This window comes from Bos mutus, chromosome 4 (assembly GCF_027580195.1).
Source record: "Bos mutus isolate GX-2022 chromosome 4, NWIPB_WYAK_1.1, whole genome shotgun sequence".
In the NCBI taxonomy this organism is placed as follows: domain Eukaryota; kingdom Metazoa; phylum Chordata; class Mammalia; order Artiodactyla; family Bovidae; genus Bos; species Bos mutus.
In genome coordinates, this window is record NC_091620.1 from 18091408 (window position 1) to 18116727 (window position 25320).

The following is a 25320-nucleotide window of genomic DNA, read 5'->3' on the forward strand; positions in this document are numbered from 1 at the left end:
CAAGGGAAATAGGATCCCAGATGTGCTTCGTTGTTTTCCACCCTTGAAGCAGGCTTGGTCATGAAATGTCCATCTGGAGGAAGTCTTTCACTCTGTTGAAAGAGGGAGCAGGCCAGAGAGTGGAGATGACTTTCCCACTCACAGCCAGTGGCAGAGCGGAACTATAACACAGGAATTCCGTAAGTCTTGGTTGAACTTCCTCCTAGGTACTCTAGAAAATAAGATGACGGAGACTCTTTAAAGGGTTGATAACCTAGTGATGGATAGGGAGGCCTGGTGTGCTGCAGTCCATGGGGTCGCAAAGAGTTGGACATGACTGAGAGACTGAACTGAACTGAACCTAGGGATGTCTGGCCACTGGGTAGGGTTTTACCCTTTACAAATGCTTCTGTAGACCATAGAACCAATTAGGGCCCTGCAAAAACCCAGGGTCTCTCAGGATCTTCAGGGGATTATTTCCAGGACTCCCCTGAATAGCAAAATCTTTGGATGTTGGAGTCCCTTCTTTAAATGGTATTGCATTTTCATATAACCTTAGTCACTCATGTCCTCTTGTATACCTTAAATTACCTCTAGATAATTATAATACTTAATGTAAATGCTATATACAGTTGCCTGCACCCGGGAAAATTCAAATTTTGCTTTTTTTGGAACTTTCTTTTATTTTCGCCTGCATATTTTCATTGGGCTATTGGTTGAATTCATGGACGTGGAATCAGCAGATGTGGACAGCTGACTGTAACTAGGAAATTATTAACTCTTACAGATGAATAAGTCAAAGTCCAGGGACAGAAAGTATCTTTTGTTAAAAAGAAAACAGAACAAAACTGCACACGAAGACTGTGGCAAAACATAGAATCTTGGGCTCCCGGTTCCTCTTGTGATATGAGGCTAAACAACAGCTGAGCTCGCGGGCAAACGCTTAGTAGACAGTTGCTGACTGATTAGAGTAAGATCCAACGGCTTAACAGTAAGGTTTGTAGGAAGTCTCAGAGTGAGGCCCTGGCTTTTCTCTGTATCAACCTCATGTCCCAAAGGCGGTTTCTAAGCAGTTCCGGACAGAGTGTGCCCGTGGGAGTTGCCCTAGCTGGCCGGCCCATTTTGAGCTGGCAATGAGGAATTTTATTGACTTTATAAAGGAGCATTTCCTTCCGATCAGGGTGGGTAGATGAGAAAATCCTCTCTTCTGAAGGACTAAGACCCTGCTTGGCCATCTGAACGCTGCCTCTAAATCAGCAGTCGCACTCCACTCAGGAAAGTTAGTTCATTGTTTCCTCAACTGCAGGGCGAGGGGTTGGATTTAATGATGTCTAAGTCTCTCCTGGAAACCCCGGGGTCGTTTATCACGCACTTACGACGTGCCTAGGGCCGCGCGGGTGCGGAGGGCGATATCTCTCTGGTCACACGAGACGCGAACATCTCTCTAACACCTGGTGTGCTGTCGTGCAAAGTGCCACCACCATGATACATGCACACTCGAGTGTGAGCATTGGAGCGGGCTCTGTGTATCTTTTTTTTTTTCCTCCAGATTCTGGCTCCTACGGCGGTGCGGGCGCGCAGCTGGCGTCGGACCGAGAGTGGCCCAGCGACTGGAACGGTTTCAGAGCGCGCGTCTGCGGGGCAAGGACCGGGAGGGGAGAGTTCGGCGGATGGGAGGAGCGGGTGCTGCGGTACCGTCAGGTCACCAGTTACCAGACATCGCCTTCATCCCTCCTCCCCCACTGGGCGATCAGAGCCCGGCGCCCGCCCGGCGGCCAGAGCTTTAAAGTCCGGCTGGGCCGGAGCTGGTTTCACTGGAGGCGGGGTCAGCCGGCTCGCCCCAGCCATTGGCTCTGGAGAACAAAGGGGCCGCCCCGCAGGCTGCTCCGATAGGGCTAAACTGGTCATCTGAGACGCTCAGCCAATCAGATGGCGGGGCGGCCCCGGGGATGGCCGGGCCCGCCAGCCAATCAGGGGTACGGGCCCGCCCCGCCCGCCCCGGGACTGGCGGGGCCCGGGGAGCGCAGTGCCCAAGTCGCCCCGGGGTGGCAGTTCCCGTTAACCTTAGCCACAAAGTCAAAGGTATTTATTCCCGTCCCCTCCCTCCGAGTCCCTCTGAATCTGGGCGGGGAGGGGCGTGCGGAGGGACGGGCCGTGTCGAGGGCCAGCGCCCGGCTCCTCCCGCGCCGTTTATACCCAGCCTCGGGCTGGGGGCGGCCTCCGGGGTCCCTCGAGACCCCCGCCCCTCGCGCTCTCAGTCCCGAACTTTCCCCACCCTCGCACAGCTCCCCGGGAAAAACGGGCTCGGGTCGTGCGTGGAGAGGGGCTGCAGGCCGGGGCAGAGCTGGAACGGGGGGCGTGAGAGCTGGAGAGGCGGGGAGGTGAGCTTGGGGTTGGGGGGACTGCCCCTCGGCCTCCCCTGCCCGCCTCTGGGCGCGCTCTGCCAGAGACGGTCCCGATGTTTGGGAGTGATGCCAGCCTCCCCCAGAGACCGAGTTCCTGCAGGGGCGGGAACCCCAGTGCTCGCCGCAGAGTGACACATAGTAGGTGCTTAATAAATGATTAAATGAATGGGCCCGAGCTTGGGGGCGAGAACAATGAGAGGGAAGCACCACGGAAATCGAAGGGGCGTGTGTGTGTGTGTGTGTGTGTGTGTGTGTGTAGGGTCTCCCCGAAACCTCCATTCCAGGAAGACCGGCACAGGAAGCCAAGATCTTAGTGGGGATGGGGGTCGGCGCTGGGGGTTTCTTCCCTCCTGAAGGTGGAGATGCGGTCCCGCTCCAGCCCTTTGGGAGGATGGAGCCTGGTGCGTGCTTGGTCCTCCCGACCTGGGATGGGGTGTGGCCAAAGCCCCCAGGCAAGGCCCGTGATGGCCAGACTCCACTATGAGGTGTCCATTTTGGGTCCCAGGGTTCATCTGTAAAATGAAGAGGTTAGAGGGTATTAGTCTCCTTTCAGCTCTAAGGTTCCCTGGTTCTGTGCTTCTAATCTGTTTTGGACTTATGTTTCTTTTATTTAAATATTCCTTTGTTAACATTTATATTAATGGTTTACAGCATGCTGGATCTTGTGCTGGGTGTTGGGGAGAGAAAGGCTCCCTGTGTTTAGATGTTTACAGTCATGCTTTTGAGACAAATTATATTATTGTACCATGTGGATGGTACTGGGTTGGGTGGGTGCACAGGTTAAATGGAGAAGGTCCTTGCTCTGAGCCTGGTGAATCCACACGGGCTTCCTGGTGAAAGTGATCCCTGGTTTGGTCTGGGCAGAGAAGAGTTGGGCAAGGGTATTCCAAGACTGATGACAGGTGTTCCAGACACAGCAAGGTCAGGGAGCTGCATTTGGGGACAGTGGGGTAGGTTGATGGTGCAGTGAGAGGTGCTCAGAGGCCAGATTTTAAATGGTCTTGGCAAAAAATTTGTAGAAGTACCTGAAAGTACTGGGGACCCGCTGAAGTTTTTAAGCAAAGGAGTATCATGTTTAAACTGTAATTTGAGGAAAATTGCTCTGAGTCTGGATGGTGGATGGATTGGAGAGCAAGGTGAGCTGTAATATGGGTGCTGCTTCCAGGTGAGCTGAAGCTTGTAGCCATGGCAGGTGTTGGAGGTATTAAAACAGCACTAGTACGATTTAGTGGCTTGTGAACTGTGAGGGCTGCACTCTGCAGTAGTGAAAGGTGCTGAGAGTTTTGAGAGGCCTGGAGAGTCCCCCCTGGAGGGGCAAGGGATGCCCAGGGCAAAGTGTAGAGCTGGTCCGTGCACCCCTTGGTGGAAGCTTACCCCCTTGGTGAGGGGTAAGCTGTGGAATCTCAGGTTTCCTAGGATGGGGGTGGCCTGCAGGAAAGTAGCAGACAGGCTATGCAGAAGGAGACCTGAGCTCTAACTCATCCAAAAAGGGGAAACACTCCTTATCCTTGTCATGCTCCTGTGAATACAGCGCGGGATTGGAAAAGCGTTTATGAATTAAAATGTGATAACACTTCCAAGTACTGTCAGCAGCCGGTTTCATTCCTTGTCTTTGGTCAGGTAACTGGGGTCCCGAAATCCTGGCAGGCTCTTGAGTCTTGGACTGGGGCAGAAGAATATGTGTGCTGCTCTGTCTTCTGAAAGGAAGTGGGCGAGCAAAACTGGCAGTGTGGATGCCATGGGCGGGGGCAGGCCTGGGGCGGGCAGGCGGGGAGTGGGGCGGTCCCGGCAAAGGTCGGGCAGGGCTGGTGGGGCAGGAGTCCCAGAAGGCGGGCCCTTGCGGACTGGTGTGGGGTTGAACCCGGGACCTCTGGGAGGTAGGTGGGCGTGACGGGATAGGTTCCCAGGGGATGTTGAGACTGAAGTCCCTAAATTGGGCTGTTCCTATCAGGGCAGCCATGAGGCACCATTCTGAGGTCCAGCTGAGGAGCAGGGAGCGGGTGATGGCCATGCAGCGACCTAAAAAGAACTTTTGCACCTCGTGAACCTTTCCCAGAGTCCTTTCGCAATGTTTGCCTGCACTGCTTGGTGGAACAATTCTCCGCAGAGGACCAAGAGTGATTTCTGTTTGCAGATGGAGACAGAGGCCCAGGGAAGGAGACTGGCTGGTCCAGGGCCACCTGGCTAACCAGAAGCAAGCCGGGTCCCCAGGTCTCAGGCCTCCCGGTCCTAGGCTCCTCCTTCCTACCGCCTGGTCTCTCTATGGGGTGCCGGCCTGCCCCGTCCCCTTGCTGCCTGCCTCGTCCCCTCTCCTGGGACTGAGGACCATGGTGTTTGGGAGTCCAAGGCCTGAAGATGCTGGCGTAGGAGGAGGGGATGGGGCGGCACTTAGGAGCCGTAACAGTAGGCGGTGCAGGGGGACACCTGATCCAGTGGTGAATAGACCCCAGGAATGAGGGTGGAACAGGGAGGGCGATGAGACAGGGAGATGGGGTGGGGGCCCTGGAGGGGCTTGGGAGGTGCTGTGGGACTTGTAGAAAGATGCTGGGCATGCCTGATGCTGGCATGTGGGATGGAGGCAGGCCTGCAGGTGGGGGCGGAGGTGATGCTCACGTGGCCTGGCCTAGTCTGCCTGCCTGTCTGTCCTCAGCACAGGGCCCTAGAAAGTGGGAACAGCAGTTGTCCTGCCTTTTTGATATCATTTAAAAGCCACTTGTTGGGGATTGGTTTGCGTGTCCTCCTTGGTCATAAACTCTGGAGGAGAGGGAGGTGTGAGGTCTGGTGGGTCCTGGGATGGGGGTTCAGAAAGGGTGCTGATTATCCAGGGGCCAGCCAGAGCCCATGCCCAGGGACCAGGCCTCCTGTGCAAGTGGCCTGCCTGGGATCGGCTTTGGAAGAGGGCCTGGGGGCTGTCTCCTGGGAGACAGAGGCTGGACGAGCCCCTTTCCCCCCAGTAAAGTCGGGTGTGAGGTCCTGGGGCTTGCCTGAGCTGAGCCGGTGGAGTGTCCAGGGCTCTTTAGTCCAGCCCCCTGCCTGGCTCTCAGGCCCTGCCCCACTCAGGCCGGAAGAGACCATCCTCCCGGCTCAGCCTCCATCTCCTGGGAGAGATGGTACCTGGAGCTGCTTTGTGGAGCCTGGCTCTGCAAGCAGCCTTGCCCCTGAGAGCTGTCTACGCCCTGCTCCCCTGGGAGGCCAGCTCCCGTTGCTGAGCAGAGCGTGGGGTTCCCGTGTGGGCTCCGGGGGCCTCTGGAGACTCTGAAGCCGCTTAAAGAGGGCCAGTTTAGAGTGAGCCGGTAGGGAGGGTGTCTGGGGAGAGGGCTCAGAACCTTTGGGCGTGGGTTGTTCTCAGGCCCGGTGATGGTAGAGAAAAGACGGTTTACAGGCTTTTAGGAAGTTGAGTGTTTCCCCACCTGATGTTGGCAGCAGACCCCCAGAGCAGGCGTTTTCTGTCACCTTCACCACTGGGAACCCAGGCCGGGAGGAGCAATCATTTGCCCAGGGCAATGGAGCTAGAACTCAGGGCCCCTGTTTCTGGGTCCCTGCGTGCCTGGGCCTGAGTAGGGGCAGCGCTGGGAGCAGACTGCAAGGGGCAGACTCGGAGGCTCAGCTTCCCATGGGAGTGGGGGCGGCCTGCTGTCGCCTCCTGGCTGGACCCCTCCAGCCTGGCCTTGAGTCTCGGGCTGCCCTGGCCTGCTGGGCCCAGCCTCATCTTCTTTCTAGAGCTTTCTGCGCCCTTCCAGCTTCTCCCCGTGCTGACTGACGCCGCCCCTGCCCTCAGCTCACCCCACAGGCGACCCAGCAGGTGACTGTTCCCTATTGCTTCCCAGCTCCCTGTGGCCTCGGTGCCCCCCGAGTTCCGTTCCTTGGAGCAGTGGACCTGGAGGGCTGGTCGTAGCTCCCGAGGACACTTGTGTCAGCAGGGAGTCACAGTGCTGGAAGGGTAGTGACTTGTGCTCATGCGGTCCACGGTGGCACACTTGTCTCTCAGTGGATCTGTAGTTTGTGGATTTCTTCATATTTCAGTTTCTCTGTACTTTGCATGTGTAGTTTTGCAAGCGTTCTTGTATGTGTGAGTATCTCTGCATTTCTGTATCTTTAAACTTGTGTGTAGTCAGCCGTGTTGGATGTGAGATAGGATTATGTCCGGATGAGTTTGTGTGCATTGAGTGTTCAGATCAGTTTCTTCTCATGTGCCTATGATTGTATTTTATCAATATCCTTTTAATTGAAGTATAGTTGACTCACAATGATGTAACTTCTGCTGGACAGCAAAGTGATTCAGTTATACATATATATACATAATAAAGAAGGTATATATACATGCATATATATACATTCTTTTTTTACTATTTCCCACTGTGGTTTATCACAGGTTATTGAATATAGTTTCCTGTGCTCTATAGGAAGACCCTGTTGTTTATCCATTCTCTATATAATAGTTTGCCTCTGCTAATCCCAAACTCCCAATCCATCCCTCCCCCGATGCCCTCCCCCTTGGCAACCACCTGTGACTGTAAACCTTAAATGAAATATCCATTGATGTGCACTGAACTCCGTTTTCCAGGCAGAGGACATCGTTAGCTCATCCTGAGGTGTCTGTCATTTGTGATGAAGCCCTGGGGCCAGGGGACCCCCCCTCGTCAGTCCTCCCATTCCATGCACTCATTCAGTATAAACTGAGCACCTTCTCCATCTCGGGCCCAGGCAGGCAGGACCCCCCCACCCCCACTCCCTGGAGCTTTATATCTCGAGCAGAACTTCATGAACTTGGAAATCTTCTCTTCCATTGGATGTTATGCTAGCTCTAGCCACATGTGGGCATTGAGCACTTGAAACGTGGCCAGCATGACTGAGAAACTGAGTTTTTAACTTAATTTATAGACACTTAAATAACCACATGTGAGTACAGAGGCCAGACTCCTGAATGAGGTCCTGGTAGCTTAAGGTTTGATGCATCCCTCACCTTCTCTTAGAGACGGCGTGGTCCAGGAGAAGGCACGGTCCAGGAGAAGGCACAATGGCTGGGGTGGGCCAACCCACCTGGCCTATCCCAGCTTGTTAGGTTCTGGCTGCAGCCTTCCTAGCTGTGTAACCTTGAGCAAATTGCTCAGCGTCTTGGAGCTGGAGCCGTGTATCCTTAGGATGAAGTGGGCGATGCTTGTTGAGTGCTTGGTACACTGTCTGTCTCCCGGTCCCTAATGAGTCTTGGCTGGCCAGCCCCTCTTTCTCCCAGAGCCAGCTCAGTACCGAGGTGTCCAGGGAACACCCCCTCCCCAGTGAATGAGGTAAGGACAGACAGGGTCTGTGTGTCCCCAGAGGACTCTGAGAGCACATTGTCAGGGTGGAGGCTGGCTGGAGCTCGTGAGCCTTTGCCCATCCCCTGCCAAACACTGGCCTGTGCTCCTTGCTGGGGGTCTTGACTGCTGGTATGAGGGCAGGGGGGCAGTCAGCTTGATGGGGAGAGTACCTTGAGAAGACTGCCCCCTGTCCACAGTTTCCCATGGGGAGGGGTCTGGGCAAAGCCAGCAGTGGCTGAGGATGAAGACCTAGGTGTGGCCCTGGAGGGGAGCCGGCCTGGGAGCTGGGCTTTGGCTGAAGTTTGGGTGGTGCCACCCTGGAAGCCTCAGTTCCCGGTGGAGGGCACGTGGCCAGTCCCGCTCCACTGGTGACAAAGGCCACACGAGTTGCCACCTGCTTCTTCCCCACCTGGGGCCTGAGTCTGTGAAGAGAGCTGTCCTGGGCTGGTGGGGAAGATCCAGGGCCCTGAGATCAGGCGGATGTGGCGGGGTGGCCTGGACATGTCCCCGCACTGCCCCTTCCAGCCCATGGGCTTTGTCCAACAATGGCCACTGAGCGCCTCCCCCTCCTCAAATTCCCGCTGAGCCCACAGCTCCTCTGTTACCTCCCCTGTCCCCCCAGACTGCAGGCCCTGCTGTGGACCACAGTCCCTCATCATGTGGCCTGGCGGTTGTCATGGCAGCTGCCCGAGAGGCCTTCCCATCCCGGGGCTCTCGTCCCCACGGGGGCCTGACCCAGAGACAGGGCCGGGAAGGGGGAGGCGACAGGGCCCTGAACCGAGACCTGGCCCTGGTGGGTGTCCTGCCCCCAACGGGACCTGCCAGGCTGGGAGGGGAGAGGTCATCAGAGGCCAGAGTCGGGGTGCTGATGGATGGGGACCAGTCCCCTCACGGCCGGGGTGTTCTGCTCACTGGGTCCCTGGGCATGTCTCCCTCCAGCCAGCGGAGCGATGTGTCTCGTGGGTGAGAAGGAGCAGCCAGTGCCATGTGGCAGGCTGAGGTGTGCTGTGGCCTTGCCGTCCTGGAAAGATACCACTGCACACTGGGCCCTTCCAAGGTCTGGCCATCTCAAGGGTTGGCCTGCAGGGCTCCTGTCGGCCTGGGTTCCAGACACATCCCTCGGAGTACACAGGTGGAGGTGGACCCCCGAGACACAGCCCCTGTCTCCGCTCTTATTCCCTGTGCCTCTCCTCCTGTGCCCTGCCCTGTCCTTTCTCCCTTCTTCCCCTCGGCCCATGAGGGTCCCTTCCTTCCATTTCCACTTCTGGTCTTTGTTGGACCATGAGCCGCTTGGTGACTCCCTGTGAACTGGTCACCAAGAATCGAAGCCCTTCTGCCATCTGAGACTATTTTGAGTTCCTGGATATCTCCTAAGACACAACGGATCAACCAGGATAGATTTGATTTGGCTGGAGAGGCCTCAGTTGTGTTGTGTAGGGGTTTCATGAATGAAGCCAAGACCCACCCACTGTCCTTGTCCTGAATTGTGGCCTGAGCCTCCACCCTCCATCTGAGATTCCCTGCGTTGAGGTGACCTCCCTGTTCACCAGCAGTCTGAGTCTCCTTGGGCAGATGTTGAATCTCCAGTTGGTGAGAAGCTGCCCCACAGTTCCAGGGCCCTGGATCTTTCCCACCAGCCCAGGACAGCTCTCTTCACAGACTCAGGCCCCAGGTGGGGAAGAAGCAGGTGGCAACCTGGAGGGAAGAGGTGGTGCTAAGGCAGGTGCACCAGCATCCATCAGGGGCCCTGAGGCCCTGTTTCTTCTGCACCTCAGGCAGGTTTCAGCATCTCTGAGAACCCACAGCAGGAGTATATAACAGATTCATGTGGGAGAAATAGAATTAAAAACAAAATCTCCTTCCTACCCTGGAAAGCTCTGCACCAAGATAGAAGAGAAAGAAACAGTTTTATTACTGGATAAGCATTAAGCCAGCAACATGCACGTCACAGGCGACACACTAAAAGACTGCAAAGACAGAGAGAAATGTCATGCTACCTTATAGCCCAGCAGATGCGACCCCACTACGCACGTGTTCTCGAGGGAAAGCATAACCGGTTCTGGGTGAAGGGACCTGATAGCACCATTCGTCACACAGTTTCCCCTACATTCACCTGGAATTGGCGGCCACCCGGGAGAGCTAACTGCCTTCCTGCAAAGGAAGCACACACTTCCTGGATCTCGGGGAGGATGGGAGGAGGTTTGCATCTTGGAGCCGGGCACTGCTGAGCTAGGCTCCTACCTTCCATGGGAGGGGACACTGGCTGCTGATCCCTTGACATTTGCACTTCGAAGAGATGGCTCCAGGTCCTCGAGAAAGGGTCCTGGCAAGAGACTGAGTGAACTTTTCAAAAGATTTACATATACATTGAAGGGGGAGAGAAAGGGCTTCCAGTTAGATTTCTAAAGAAAAGGAAAGAAAGGGGAGGGAGTCTCTTTCCCTTTTCTCAACAGGGAGACAGACTTTTCTATCAGATTTGTATTTCCCTGACACCCTTGACCCCCCACTCAGATTCCCAGCCTGGGTCCCTGCCCCAGAGTGGCTGCTGGGAGGGGAGGGGACTTGGGAGAGGGAAGTGTGGAGGCCGTCTGGGGCCTGAGGTGCAGAGCAAGTGGGGGCTGGGCCCCTGTGCCTGAGTGGTGGTGGAGCCCAGGTATGTGGGGCAGAGGCTGGGGCCCACTGGGAGTGCAGGGAGGCCAAGGGGGCTACTGGCACGGGAAACGAGATCCGTGTCCTCAGGAGGGGCCACCCACAGCACCACGGGGCAGCTGCTGTACCTCTGAGTGCCCGCAGCTGGCAGCCTGTTGGTGCCACACACGGCTGTCTGGTGCCAGCCCCCGACATGGACGTGTCGGGGATAAGCAGACAAGGAAATACCCTGTCGGATGGCGGAAGTGTTGGGGAGGAATGGGAGGTGGAGCCAGGATTGTGATTGTACACAGGGTCTCCAGGGAAGACCACTCAGAGCTGGTGACCTTCGGGCCTGGAAGGGGCAGTGGCCACACAGGGACCTGGGAAGGGGGCACCCCAGGCGGAGGCGACAGAGCAGCAGGATCCTGTCCTGATCGTGTTCCAGGCACCAGATGAGCCAGTTGGGAGATGCTCCAAAGACCCAAGCTTAATGCTCACCGTGAGCCCAGAGTGGTGGGTGAAGGACCAGGCCACTGGGACCCAGGTTGGCCGTGTGTGTGTTCCCATGCTGGTGGGGGGGATGGCAGGGAGGCCCCAGGAGGGTTTTTCACTGGGACATGGACGGGGGCTTTGAAAGACAGGGGGCTGGTGATTTTGGAGGGTCAGTTCTGCCCCCCCTGCCAGGGTGTCCTCATGCCCATAAGGAGGGGTCTCTAGAATTAAAGAGTTTCCTGATTCTCACGTGTGGCCTCCTGCATCCCTCACCCTGCAGGTGTTGAGAGTGTGGACATCAGAAGCCCCAGGACCCTGCCCAGCTGTGCCATCCAGCCACCTCCGTGACTGGGCGCATGTTGAGGGGTTCAGTTTTTTCTTTAGAAAGTGGGAATTGTACACATTTTACCTGCTGAGTAGCTATATATGCGCTATGAAAATTCTTGCACATTTCAATGGAAGCCATAGGTAGAGAGACGTGAAAGAGTGGGACTGAGGACTTCCCTGGTGGTCCAGCGGCTAAGGCTCCTGCTTCCACTGCAGGGAGCACAGCTTCCATTCCTGGTTGGGGAGTTAAGATCCCACATGCTGTGCGATGTGGCCAAATTAAAAAAATAAAAGGGACCACCCTGTGTGAGGTCCATTTGTCCATTTGTCTCGGGCCAACCCTCTTCTTCTGCTTCCATCCCACCCACAGACGGCCGGGCGGGGAGCCAGGCTGATGCAGACGGACCTCCGGGGATGGAGAATGGCCTGGCTGGCGGCACAGGTAAGAGCATGTGGGCAGGTGGGAGTCCCCCGCCGCCTCCTCCCCTGCCCTGTCCCTCTGCAGCTGAGCAGGGCTTGCTGGTGGCCAGTAGACCCACAGTCTGGGAAAGGATGGAGCAGATACAGACTAGGGGGCTAAGAGCTGGACAAGCCCAGGCCCTGCTTGTCAGGCATAGGTGCACACACATACACACGCCACATACATACACACCCCACATATACACACCACCACATACCCCGTTAGTGCTAGATCAGGGAGTACACCGTGTTCTTGCTGGTTGTGTACTGGAAGCCAGAGCTCTGGGGAAGACACGTGGTTAGAACAAGCAAGCCCTGCTGTCTGTCTGTCAGGAGAGCATCTCCAGTTCGGTCCATGAAAGCTTCCTGGGTCTGTCTCAGCTGATGCACTTAGAGCCGGTGGTGGTGGTGGGAAAACACAGCCGTTAGTCCTGGTGTCTCCCGGGCAGGGGGCGGGCACCACTGAACATGGGAAGTGCCCTCTGGAGACCCCTCCCCAGGTGCCCGCTTCCTGCTTCCAGGATGGAGCAGCCCCAGGTCTAAGACCCGCTCTCCCAGCCTCTGCAACAGGCCCTGCAGAGGGTGCGGCCGGGCTGATGGGAGCTCTGAGCCTGAGAGAGGGGGCGGGACCTGGGCACTCTGCCCCTCGTGGGCACAGTGACCAGGTTTCTTTACCTCCTGTTCCCTCCAGGGGAGTTTCCCCGAAGGCCCCAGAGCAGCCCCCGCCCCCAGGACAATTACTACGGTGGACCTAAGGTGAGACAAAAATCAGGCAACAGAATAAGAAAGAAAGAAAACACTGGCTCACAGAGGGCCAGTATGCTCTATGACACTCTTCTGTTCTGCGACTGAGTCCTGACACCTGGCAGTGAGCTGAGCCACCCACTTCCAGTCTCCCCACCCGCCCAGGCTGTCACTTTGAATGCTGAGAGCACTCGTGTGTGTGTGTGTGTGTGTGTGTGTGTGTGTGTGTGTGTGTGTGTGTGACGCCAACATTAAAGTAGTTACAGGAAAACCTAGGGCAGATGGTTCCAAACGTTTTAGCTGCAGGGCTCCTTTTTTTCCCCCCAAATTTTAATTTTTTAACACCAAAAACATTTTGCATTGGGGTATAGCCAATTAACAATGTTGTGATATGTTCAGGTGAACAGTGAAGGGACTCGGTCATACAGATACATGTATCCGTTCTCCCCCAAACCTCCCTCCCATCCAGGCTGGCACATAACATGCAGCAGAGGTCCATGTGCTGTTCAGCAGGTCTTAGTTGGTTAGCCATTTTAAATATAGCAGTGTGTCCATGACCTTCCCCAAAGTCCCTAACTGTCCCTGCAGGACCCTTTTGCCCACATAAACTAATAAGGGGGATCCTAATTCAGACACGAGCAGTGGGCTCCACCAGGCTTTCTCTGCCCATACGGCAGCTCCTCCACCAGGAAGAGGTGGGAAAACCCTGGGGCCTGGGGACCCCTCGGGCCGCAGCCTTCCAGGCTCCCACGCCTGCTGGCCGGGCTGAAGGAATGACTCTTCTGGACGGCTGAAGGTTTGAACATAATTGAGACTTTACCTCTTTTAAGTACCCTTTACTTTTTTATTTGTATTTGAATGTATTTTTAAAACCGTGGTGAAACATACAAAACATGAAATCTACCACTTTGCCCCCTTTGGAGGGTACAGTTCAGTGGCACGAAGGACATTCACGTAGAGGCACAGCATCATCACCATCCATTTCCTGACATGTCCCGTAACGTCAGAACCTGTACCCATGAAGCGACAGCCCTCTGTTCCTCTCTGTTTCTTCTGAACCATGAAGACGTTTTAAAAATGATGCATCTTTATGCTGACTGAGGAGCAGTACCCTTGGAACCGGCAGGCAGAGGCCTGTTTCCCTCTGTGTCAGTGTCTGATCCCTAGGGGAAGGTGCCCGGGACGACCGAAGTCCCAGAGCATGAAGGTCAAGGGTCCATACCCACCATCGCGGGCTTCAGGGCCTCCCCATACAACTCAGCCATGTATGCCCCCCCAGGGCCCTGGAGCAGTGGATTCAGGCTTTCAGGCTCCACTATACATCTGGCTGGGAGGGTGAGCCTTCTGAGGCATCAGCCAGCATGATGGATGTTAGGCTACGTTTAATCAGGGAAAGGCAGTGGCTTTTGTGGGGTTCTGGGGGCATTTGTGGGCTTCTTTGGCAGTGTGGTGTGGTAAAGAATCCACCTGCCAAACAGGAGATGGGGGTTTGATCCCTAGGTCAGGAAGATCCCCTGGAGAAGGAAATGGCAACCCACTCCAGTATTCTTGCCTGGGAAATCCCATGAACAGAGGAGCCTGGTGGGCTATAGTTCTCAGGGTTGCAAAGAGCTGGACATGACTTGGCGACTGAGCATGCACACATGGGGGCATTCATGGGTGCCTCGTCACTTGGGGACAGTGGTGCCCCTCTGACCTGATTGTACTTTGGATTCACTACTCAACCACCAATCTGGACAGCCGGGCCTGTCAAAGACGTCCACTGGCCAACAAGTCAGTGCATCTAAGGGAATGTTTTATAATTGATGAAACTCATTACACATGTGTTTTTGATTGCTGCCAGTACACAATTTAAATCACTGCTTTCATTTTCAAATTACTACTCCTGATAAAATGATTTCTCACAAGCAGCACCTGGGGAGGACCCATGGCATTGCTTTGCCAGGAGGAAAGCTGGCCCCTTACGGGTGCTTTCTGTAAGGGAACCCCCACTTCCCTCCCTCGCCCTACCACCAGGGTCACCACATTGGTTTCTATGCTCTCGTGGGGCCAGTGAGGCTGTGGAGTGGAGCAGAGCTCTTTGGCCTCAGAACTAAAGGCCACTGGATTAAAGGGAAGGTTTTCTCTTTATTTCCTAAGATAGTTAAAAGATGTACAAACTATAATGTTTGAATTTTTATGAGAATATTCAAATAACACATACAAAATGCAAGTCCCCTCTGCCTGTCCATCTATTCCTGCTGTGGTCCATATCACCTGCCAGGTGACCACCATCGTGGGTTTGGTGTAAACTGGCCCGGATTGAGCATGTGAATATCCACAGAGAGGCATGGCTTTATTTTCCATAAATTGGAGCATACTTCTGATACTGATTTTTAATGTGTCATTGTTTTCTCTTAAAATCTTTTGGAAATCTTCTCACATGAGCACATATAGCTCTTTTCAGTCTCTGCACAGTTCCCCACATTATGAAGGGAGAGAACATTGTATTAGATTGTTATTGATAGGTAATTTCATTGTTATCCTCCTTTTTGCTTATTACAAATAGCACTTCAGTGAATATACTTGGACATTCCTCTTTGGACTCACATGTATTTCTTAGGATAAATACCTAGAGTGAAATTGCCGGGTGGAAAAGGTGAAGGATTGTTGTTGTTCAGTCGCTCAGTCAGTGTATCAGTCATGTCTGACTCTTTGCGACCCCATGGACTGCAGCATGCCAGGCTTCCCTGTCCTTCACCATCTCCTGGAGTTTGCTCACATTTGCATCCATTTAGTCAGTGATGCCATCCAACCATCTCATCTTCTGTCATCCCCTTCTCCTCCTGCCCTCCATCTTTCCCAGCATCAGGGTCTTTTCCAATGAGTCGGCTCTTGGCATCAGGTGGCCAAAGTATTGGAGCTTCAGCACGAGTCCTTCCAATGAAAATTCAGGGTTGATTTTCTTTAGTATTGACTGGTTTGATCTTCTTGCAGTCCAAGGGCTCTCAAGAGTCTTCTCCAACACCACAGTTCAAAAGCATCAATTCTTCATAAAGCTTTCTTTATGGTCCAACTCTCACATCCTTACATGACAGAAAGATAGAACACATTTATAATTTTAATAGGCATTGTCAAGTTATCCTCAAAGAGTCTGAATTCATTTATGCCCCCAGCATATCCATGTTGTGCTTATCCTCCTGTGTAGTTTTCATGTGTATCATGAAGTCAGGATATTATCAATTTCTTCAATATTTGCTGGAGTGATGGGTGAAGAGATGCTACACTGTTATTTGGCACTTGTTAATTACTAGTGATGGTAAGCCTCTTTTCATCTATCTATAGAGGTCCTTTAAGTGAAAGTTGCTCAGTTGTGTCCAACACTTTGCAACCCCATGGACTATACAGTCTATGGAATTCTCCAGGCTAGAATACTGGAGTGGGTAGCCTATCCCTTCTTCAGGGGATAGCTGGATAGTTCGATTCCCAAGCCAGGAATCAAACCAGGGTCTCTTGCATTGCAGGCAGATTCTTTACCAACTGAGCTATCAGGGAAACCCCCTTGGTCTATTAATATTAATCCTTGGCCTATTATATATCTGCATATGTGTTCTCCTAGACGTGCGCTATCCAGTAGGTGGCCAATAGCCACATGTGGTTATTTAAATTTAAGTTAATTTAAATGAAAGAAAAGAAGTTCAGGTCCTTGGTTGTATTCGCTACATTTCAAGTGCTCTGGAACCATAAGTGGCTAGAAGCCACATGTGTTGGGCAGCTTGGATGCAACAAAACATTTTCACTCTTGTGGAAAGCTCTGTTGGGAAAGGCTGCCCCAAACAATCATTTCTACTTGACTCATATGTGGGACTTCTGTCATACAGGTGTTTTAAATTTAGTTTTTATGTTTTGCATCCTATTTAAGAAGATTTTCAATTACTTCTGGATTCTAAACAAATTCTCCTAATTCTTCTACTACTTGTATTTGCTTCTTTTAAACCAGCACTTAAATCCATCTGGAACTGATTTTTATAAACTGTATGAACTAGAAATCTAACTTGAATATTTCCCCCAAATAATTAGTTGGTCCTAAACTGATGGCACCCCACTCCAGTACTCTTGCCTGGAGAATCCCATGGTTGGAAGAGCCTGGTGGGCTGCAGTCCATGGGGTCACAAAGAGTCGGAGACGACTGAGCGACTTCACTTTCACTTTTCACTTTCCTGCATTGGAGAAGGAAATGGCAACCCACTCCAGTGTTCTTGCCTGGAGAATCCCAGGGACGGGGGAGCCTGGTGGGCTGCCGTCTATGGGGTCGCACAGAGTTGGACACGACTGAAGTGACTGAGCAGCAGCAGCAAACTGATGGGTAAGCCAGCCTTTCACTGTTGACTTGGAATGCTACTGTGTATAATGCTACCGTGTATCACTTATCAAATATTTCTGTTCTCTTGATCTATCTGTTGGTTATGTGTATTCAACGCTTATAATTGTTTTTAGGTTTTTTTTTTTTTTTTTTTTGGTGGGAAAGACCCTCACTCACAGCCTCACCTTACCTGGCTCACTATGGAGCAGCCATGTCAATAACAACTGCATCTGTCAAGACTTCTTAAAAATGGACTTTATTTTTTAGAGCAGTGTTACATTTACAGGAAAAAATGCAGAAAGTTCAGGGAGTGCCCTATGCCCCCTCTCTCCAGTTTCTCCTATTAAAAAAAATTTTAAGATTTTTTTTTTTTTAATGTGGGCCATCTTTCCAGTCTTTACTGAATTTGTTACAGTATTGCTTCTGTTTTATGTTTTGGTGTTTTGGCCCTGAGGCATATGGGATCATAGCTCCCCAGGAATTGAACTTGCACCCCTTGCATTGGAAGGTGAAGTTCTAACCCCTGGACTGCCAGGGAAGTCCCCATTTTCTCCCATTATCAACATGTTGCATTAGGGTGGTGCATTCGTTACAACTGATGCACCTTTATTAATACATTTTTATTACATAAAGTCCATAGTTTACCTTGGGGTTCACTCTTTACGTTGTGCATTCTGTGGACAAACGCTTAACGTCCTATACCCACCACTATAGTATCATTCAGAGCAGTTTCACTGCCTAAAAATCCTCTGTGCTCTGCCTCCTTCATCCCTTCCCCCTGATCCTTCAACCCCTGGCAGCCACTGATCTTTTTTTCACTGTCTTCGTAGTTCTGCCCCTTCCGGAATGTCATATAGTTGGAATCATACAGTGTACTTTTTCAGATTGGCTTCTTTCACTTAGTAATATGCATTTACATTTCCTCCGTGTCTTTCCATGGCTTGAGAGCGCATTTCTTTCTATCGCTGAATAATACCCATTGTATGGTACACCGCTGTTTATCCAGCCCCCCACTGAAGGACATCTCTTGGATGCTTCCGAGTTTTGACTGTTACAAATAAAGCTGCTGTAAACATCTGTGGGGAGGTTTTTTTGTGTGGACATAAGTTTTCAACTCCTTTGGGTAAATATATAGGAAAATGATTTGCTGGATTGTATTGTAAGGGTATATTTAGTTTTGTAAGAAACTGACAATACTGTCTTCCGAAGTGGCTGTACCATTTTGCATTCCTACTAGCAATGAGTGAGAGTTCCTGTTGCTTCACATCCTGGCTAGCATTTGGCGTTGTTGGTGTTTTGGATTTTAGCCATTCTAACAGGTGTGCGGGGATAGTATTTTAGCTTTTAATGTTGCATAAGCCAGATTCTTCCTTTATCATTTTTAGACTTTGTGGGTGACTTACTACACAGTAAATTTTATAAATTACCTAATTAAGATTATACTGAATTTGAACGTTGGTTTGGAGTGAAAAGCTTCTTATCTAGAAATATGATGTACCTGTTCTTTTATTTACATTTTGTATTCATTCAGTAAAGTAACAGTTTTCTTTATGTTTTGCTTATACAGTAGGTCTACTTACAGTTATTTTATTGCCATTTAAAAAAGTTATGAATTTTAATTTTTTTAAGCTGGTAGTTTTGTTGAAACTTTTTGTTTCTAATACAAACTTCATCAGTGGATTCTCATGCAAATGATAGTTATAGGTTAATAATAATCAGCAAATGACAGCTTTCTCTTAATCTCCAATATTTATATATATCTTTCTTTTTTCTCTTTGTTCCTAATTGGACTAGGCTTCTAATTTTTTGCCTTTGGTTATTACATTTGCTACAGTTTCTAGTGCAACTCCTTTGTCAACTTCAGGAAATTACCTTATGTTCCTAGCTTGCTAAGAGCCTTCTTCCTTTCTTTTTTCTTTTTCCCTCCCTCCCTTCCTCCTCCTAACTTCTTCTTCTCCTTCTTTTCCTCCAGAAATGATGTTGAATTTTATTGTGAGCCTTTTCCACCTCTATTGAAATGGTTCAGTTCAGTTCAGTCGCTCAGTCGTGTCCAACTCTTTGCGACCCCATGAATCATAGCACTCCAGGCCTCCCTGTCCATCATCAACTCCCGAAGTTTACCCAAACTCCTGTCCATCGAGTCGGTGATGCCATCCAGCCATCTCATCCTCTGGCGTCCCCTTCTCCTCCTGCCCCCAATCCCTCCCAGCATCAAGGTTTTTTCCAATGAGTCAACTCTTCGCATGAGGTGCACAAAGTACTGGAGTTTCAGCTTCAGCATCAGTCCTTCCAATGAACACCCAGGACTGATCTCCTTTAGAATGGACTGGTTGGATCTGCTTGATGTCCAAGGGACTTGCAAGAGTCTTCTCCAACACCACAGTTCAAAAACATCATTTCTTTGGCACTCAGCTTTCTTCACAGTCCAACTCTCACATCCATACATGACCACAGGAAAAACCATAGCCTTGACTAGATGGACCTTTGTTGGCAAAGTAATGTCTCTGCTTTTTAATATGCTATCTAAGTTGGTCATAACTTCCCTTCCAAGGAGTAAGCATCTTTTAATTTCATGGCTGCAATCACCATCTGCAGTGATTTTGGAGCCCAAAAATATAAAGTCTGACACTGTTTCCACTGTTTCCCCATCTATTTCCCCTTAAGTGATGGGACCAGATGGCATGATCTTAGTTTTCTGAATGTTGATCTTTAAGCCAACTTTTTCACTCTCCTCTTTCACTTTCATCAAGAGGCTTTTTAGTTCCTCTTCACTTTTCTGCCATAAGGGTGGTGTCATCTGCATATCTGAGGTTATTGATATTTCTCCTGGCAATCTTGATTCCAGCTTGTGCTTCTTCCAGCCCAGCGTTTCTCATGATGTACTCTGCATATGTGTTTGGTATTTAACAAGTCAGTGTCATGAACTGTGTTGAGGCATCTTTGTTTTCCTGGGAAGATTCAGCAAAGTCATGATAGGTTGTTCTCTTAACATTGCCAAACTTGCTTTGCCAGTATTTTTGCTTGTTTTTTTACATCTACTTTCAAAGAATGATAAACCTATAATTTCCTGCGTACCGCACCCTTGCCTTGTTTGGGGTCATGTATCATGTAAGCTTCCCCAGCACATTCCCCACCCCACCCCACCCCCACCCCCCACCCCCTGCCTGCCTAGTCATGGTCTATATAAGCTGGAACAGTCCTTCCCTTGAAGTTTTAGTAGAATTTGTTTGCACAGTTAAGTGACCTGTTACCCACTTTTGAGGTCTAACTTTAGCTTTCTTTTCAGTCTCTTCTATGTTTATGCAGACATGGTTTCTACCTCGTCTTGAGTCAGATTTGTTAATTTATTTTCTCACAAAATCCATTTTACATAGGTTTTTCAAATTGATATGTCTATACATAGGTTTTGGGGATTCATCAGAATCCTTTCTATATCTTTCTGTTCCCTTTATCCTGTAATCTCTGCTTTTGTCTGTGTTGATTCTTTCCTCTTACTTCCTTTGGGTTTGTGTCACTGTCTTTTTAAGATGGGCACCTGTTGCTTAGGGTTTCTCTCCTTTGTTCACAGTTATTTTTTTTTCAACTTTTTTTTTTTTTTGGCTGCACAGCATGTGGAGTCTTAGTTCCCTGCCTGGGGATCAAACCCGTATCTGCTGCTTTGGCAGCATGGAGTCCTAACTACTGGACTGCCTGGGAAGTCCCTGTTTCATCTATTTTTATAGGCCATAAACTTTTTATTGACATATAACACACATAAGAGTGCACAGGTCTCAGGCTCTATAAATTCTCAAAGTGAACATGCCTGTGTAACCAGCACCCAGATCCACAAGGAGAAATATATATATATATATATATATATATATATATATATATACACACACACACACACAGAAAACACAGAACATATATGTATATATATATATATATACACACATATATATGTGTGTATATATATATATGGATATATATATATATATATATATATATACACACCAGAAGTGCCCCAGGCCCACTTCCAACCACAGCACCCTCTGTCAGGGACATTAGTTTTAACTCTAACTCATCCTTCAGTTGCCAGCTTTTGACCTCTGTATAAATGGAATTCAGATAGCCTGTATATGTGGTGTCTGTAGCAGACTTTTTCCATCATGGCTTATGTCCAGGAGCCTGGAAGCAAAGTTCCCGGCAGACCTGAGTCTGGTCTAAAGGGTGGGTTAGTAACAGAGTGTGCCGCTGGTGTGTAGGCTTCCTTTAGTACAGGACAAGGCAACACTTAACCTGTTCCGGGTCCTGAGAGCTTTCTGGCTGGGTTTCTTGTTCTTGGTTTTGTTGAAGAAAGGAGAAGTTGCCAAGCGGGTGAGGTGATCATGCACCACAGCTGTTGCCCGGGAGCCACCTGGCAGTGATGCCAGCCTTGGTTGCCCAACCTCTGGGGGACTGGGCATGCACTCATCCAGCAAGCGCCCAGCATGTCCATCCTCTTAGGACGAGAACCAGATGTTTTGAAACTTGGCCACTTTCTGCTTGCTCCCTGAGTCAGAAGACTCCCCTGGATTGGCTTCTTTATCTTCTGAGACTCTCCTGGGCCTCAGGGTAGAGGAGGCGGGCAGCGATGTGTTTGACACCTGCAACACGCACCGTTTCTTTCTTCTCTGCCCTCCTGCACATTCCAACTCCTCTGACTTTATTGTCCTTCCTACTCTCCCTCGTCTCTCCTTTCTCCTTTCCCCCATTTCCTCTTCTCCCTTTACTATATTCCGTCTGCATCCTTTTCTTCTGTCCCGTTTTCTACCCTGCCCTACCCTCCTGATGCTCCCTGCCCCCCACCCGCCCTTTCCCTCCATCTTAGGAGCACAGCACCCACCGAATGACTCTCCCTGATCTCTCTCCCTTTGCCTCCGGCAGGAGATGGGCTGGTGATGAAGATCAAGCAGGAGAAGCCAGAGTGGCTGCTGCAGACGCAGGCCGCGCTTTCGCAGAAGGATAAGGAGAACATTTTCCGGCCTCGTCGGGTCCCCCCGCCATGCCAGACGGCGGCGGGGAAGTCTCAAGCCTGGGGGCACCCGGACGAGACTGGGGGTCCAAGGTGGGCCCCTCCCTCTGAGCAGGCCGTGGGGCGGGCAGGCCGGGCTCCGAGGGCGGCCTCCGGCCCCCTGAGCCCGGCTCTTCCTGCTGGCGAGGGTCACTTCGTGTGCCCGGACTGTGGGAAGAGGTTCAGCTGGTGGTCGTCGCTGAAGATCCACCAGCGCACGCACACGGGCGAGAAGCCGTATCCGTGCGGCAAGTGCGGCAAGAGCTTCAGCCAGAAGCCCAACCTGGCGCGCCACCAGAGGCACCACACGGGCGAGCGGCCTTTCTGCTGCCCCGAGTGCGCCCGGCGCTTCAGCCAGAAGCAGCACCTGCTGAAGCACCAGAAGACCCACTCCCGGCCCGCCACCCACCCGTGCCCCGAGTGCGCGCGCTGCTTCCGCCACCAGGTGGGCCTGCGCATCCACCAGCGCGCGCACGCGCGGGACCGCCAGGGCCCCCGCGCCGGGTTGCAGGCGCTGCGGCGGGACACCGCAGCCCCCCGGGGTCGGCGCCCGCGGCCGGGGCCCCAGAGGGGGCGCCCCGAGTGGGCTTGGCTGGGGCTCGGCCAGGGCTGGTGGCGCCCGCCCGGGGCCCGGCCCGCCGCCCCCGGCGAGCCACGCCAGTTCATCTGCAACGAATGCGGCAAGAGCTTCACGTGGTGGTCGTCACTGAACATCCACCAGCGCATCCACACAGGCGAGCGGCCCTACCCCTGTCCCGAGTGCGGCCGCCGCTTCAGCCAGAAGCCCAACCTGACGCGCCACCTGCGCAACCACACGGGCGAGCGGCCGCACCCCTGCGCGCACTGCGGCCGCCGCTTCCGCCAGAAGCAGCACCTGCTGAAGCACCAGCGCACGCACCAGCCCGGCGCGCCGGGCGCGCCCGCCGCCCGGCGGGCGCCTGCGGGCCTACCCTCGCGCGCGCCCGCCGCCCCCGCCCAGCCGCCGGCCCAAGTCGTCCCTGGCCTGTCGCCGCCGGCCCGGGGCCCCTCGCCCGCCCGGGGACCAGGGGACCTGCCGTGGGGCCGGGCGCGGGCTGGGGCGCCGGGTGAGCCACGTCAGTTCATCTGCAACGAGTGCGGCAAGAGCTTCTCGTGGTGGTCGGCGCTCACCATCCACCAGCGCATCCACACTGGGGAGCGGCCCTATCCGTGTCCCGAGTGCGGCCGCCGCTTCAGCCAGAAGCCCAACCTGACGCGCCACCGGCGCAACCACACGGGCGAGCGGCCCTACCTATGCGCCTCCTGCGGCCGCGGCTTTAGCCAGAAGCAGCACCTGCTCAAGCACCAGCGCGTTCACCTGGGGGCTCTGGCGCCCACCCTCAGCGCCAAGGGAGACGCGCTCTAGTGAGGCTGGACCCACGCAGGCCCGTGGGCGGGGAGGGAGGAGGCTTGCCTGGTGCTTGTGGGCGAGTGACCAGGAATGGTGGCGTTTAGAACTGCAGGGGCTGAGACCCTCTCCAAAGGTGCCTTCCTCAAGGCTCCGAGACCTGACAACAAATTCCTGGAGCGTCCCCAAAAGGGGATCGGGAAAAGTCCCGGGAAGGGCCGAAGGCAGAAATAAGATCACATCCCACACTGTGGAGCCTGGATGTGTCCTTCCTTGGAGGTGGGACCCCAGCTCTCAGGCATTGAATGAGGGGGCTGTCGGAGGCCTTGGGTGAGATGGCCCAAGTCTGGACTGGTCAGCTGTGGCCGTCCAGGGTCAGTCCCTGGGGGGGAGTCTCAACAGACTGAGCGATACCCAGATGGGAGCTAGAAGCAGCAGCTGGCGAGGGGCAAGCATGTCCCCAGTGCAAGGCCAGCGCCCAGCACTTAAAGGCCACTCAATACATGTGTTAGGAAGGCGTGAATGGCTTGATGGCCCTCAACCCTGAGTACCCCACTACCCTGGGTGCTATCCTGGGCGGCCTGAGCCTAGGACTGGGTTGTGTGTGTATGATGGTCACGGCTGGGACTCGGAGGGTGGTCTCACTGGGCTTTGGTTCCTTGGGAAGGGCCCTGCAGAGGGAGAGCGCCCAACGTGCTGCTCCCACTCGGTGGACGCTGCCTGGGACCCTTATTGATGCTGATGTCACAGAAGAGAGAAATGAAGGACTGCCTTCCTCACGTGGTCTCCTTGTCCTTTCTAAGCTGCCCTCCTGAACTCCGGGTTCCTGTGTGCTCGGAGGGATCCATTTGTCCCCCGGGCCGGGACAGCCAGTGGTCAGTTCTTGCTGGGGGTGGAGGGAAGGATTCTCTTCCCCCTTTCCCTAAGACAATTTGATCACTTCACACATAACCCCCTCAACCTCTAGCCCCCCTGAGGTCACTGCTCACACCCTTCCAAAAGCAGAGTCATCTGGGGCCCTAGTGCTAACAGAGAACCCAGGGCTCCAGCCCGACTGTGGCCTTGGACCAGGTCTTCCCACGTGGGAGAGGAGGGAATTGCAGAGGGGGTGGGTATGGGGTTGGGGAAAGTGGGAGGGAAAAGGGGGACCCTAGGATGATTCTGTAGGAGGAGCTCTGCCTTCCTGCCTCCCAGGGGCCCACCGGGTTCTCCCTTGAACTCAGACAAGTGTGACCTTCTCTGGGATCTGTATGGTCACCCTGGCTTCCGGCCACCCCTCTTTTCAGGTTTTATTTAATCCCTTTCATCTGGCAGGAGCATCACAAAAAGACATGGAGGTGATCCAGCTTCCCTGGGTAACACAATGTTGGGGATGGTTAATGTGCAGCCAGGGCTGCTGACTCGTGGTCCCGGCCTTTGATTGCAAACCACGCTGTGTGAAACCTCATGAATGGGCGAGGTGTGTCCATCCGGGAGTTCAGCTCTGAGGACCAGCTGGAGGCCAAGTCAGAAGGGTTTCCCTGGGCAGCCTCTCTGGCCCTCCCCAGCCCCAGGGGCTCTGCTGTCTCCCTGTGATGTCCTGCCCTTCTCCTGCAGTGCCTCCCCCAGCTTGCCCTGCTCAGGGAAACCGGGCGCCTGGGATCCCATCAAAACCCACTTTAACAATGGGGAACTTGCTTCCTCAAATCCTGAGGCCAACGCATGCAAGCCCTCCTCCTCCAGGAAGCATCCCAGAGGTACCATGTCTGTGATACTGAAGAGATCAGCTGGGCAGGAGTTTCTGTACAATGAATGTGTTACCATTCACAAATGTCCTGTGTTTGATGATCAGATCAATCAAACAGCTGTATTGGTAGGATTTGGGGTTAGTGAGGTTGGTTGCAGCACCCCATCCACTGCCTCTTCCCCCCACCCCCGGCCACCAAAGTCATGAGAATGAATGCCTGTTCACTGACCCCAGGTGACCACCCCCTCACAAATGGGTGCTCTGGGTCACAATGGGGACAGGACCAAGTCCGTCAGACCAAGAGTAACTGAGGTGCAGGTCCCATTGGCCAGGTCAGGATGGTGAGATGGCAGAGCACTGATTTCCTAAGCAAGCCTCTAGTGTGCCAGACACTGTGTCAGACCTCAGGGACGGTGTGATGAAGAAGCCACTGTCTTCGTCAGCTCAGGTCAGCAGAACACCACCACAGGCTAGGCGTTTCAACGATGGACACGTGCTTCTCACAGTCTGGGAGGCTGGA

The 25320-nt window shown here is 52.8% G+C and overlaps 1 protein-coding gene across 13 annotated transcripts; it reads left to right on the forward strand.

Annotated features, from left to right (window-relative positions):
* On the forward strand, nucleotides 1-23853 carry ZNF775 (zinc finger protein 775). Of its 13 annotated transcripts, XM_070369145.1 has the most exons (6): nucleotides 1968-2061; nucleotides 10624-10825; nucleotides 11502-11573; nucleotides 12282-12346; nucleotides 16548-16679; nucleotides 21582-23853. In XM_070369145.1, exons 5-6 carry the CDS (start codon nucleotides 16676-16678, stop codon nucleotides 23090-23092), a joined length of 1515 nt encoding a protein of 504 aa, XP_070225246.1. In that variant the 5' UTR covers nucleotides 1968-2061; nucleotides 10624-10825; nucleotides 11502-11573; nucleotides 12282-12346; nucleotides 16548-16675; the 3' UTR covers nucleotides 23093-23853. The 13 variants fall into 13 exon arrangements, with proteins under 13 accessions (XP_070225242.1, XP_070225247.1, XP_070225235.1 ...); XM_070369146.1 differs by lacking the exons at nucleotides 1968-2061; nucleotides 10624-10825 and adding an exon at nucleotides 1658-1680; XM_070369143.1 differs by lacking the exon at nucleotides 10624-10825 and having other exon boundaries at nucleotides 1995-2061.
* The last annotated feature ends 1467 nt before the right edge of the window (nucleotides 23854-25320 follow it).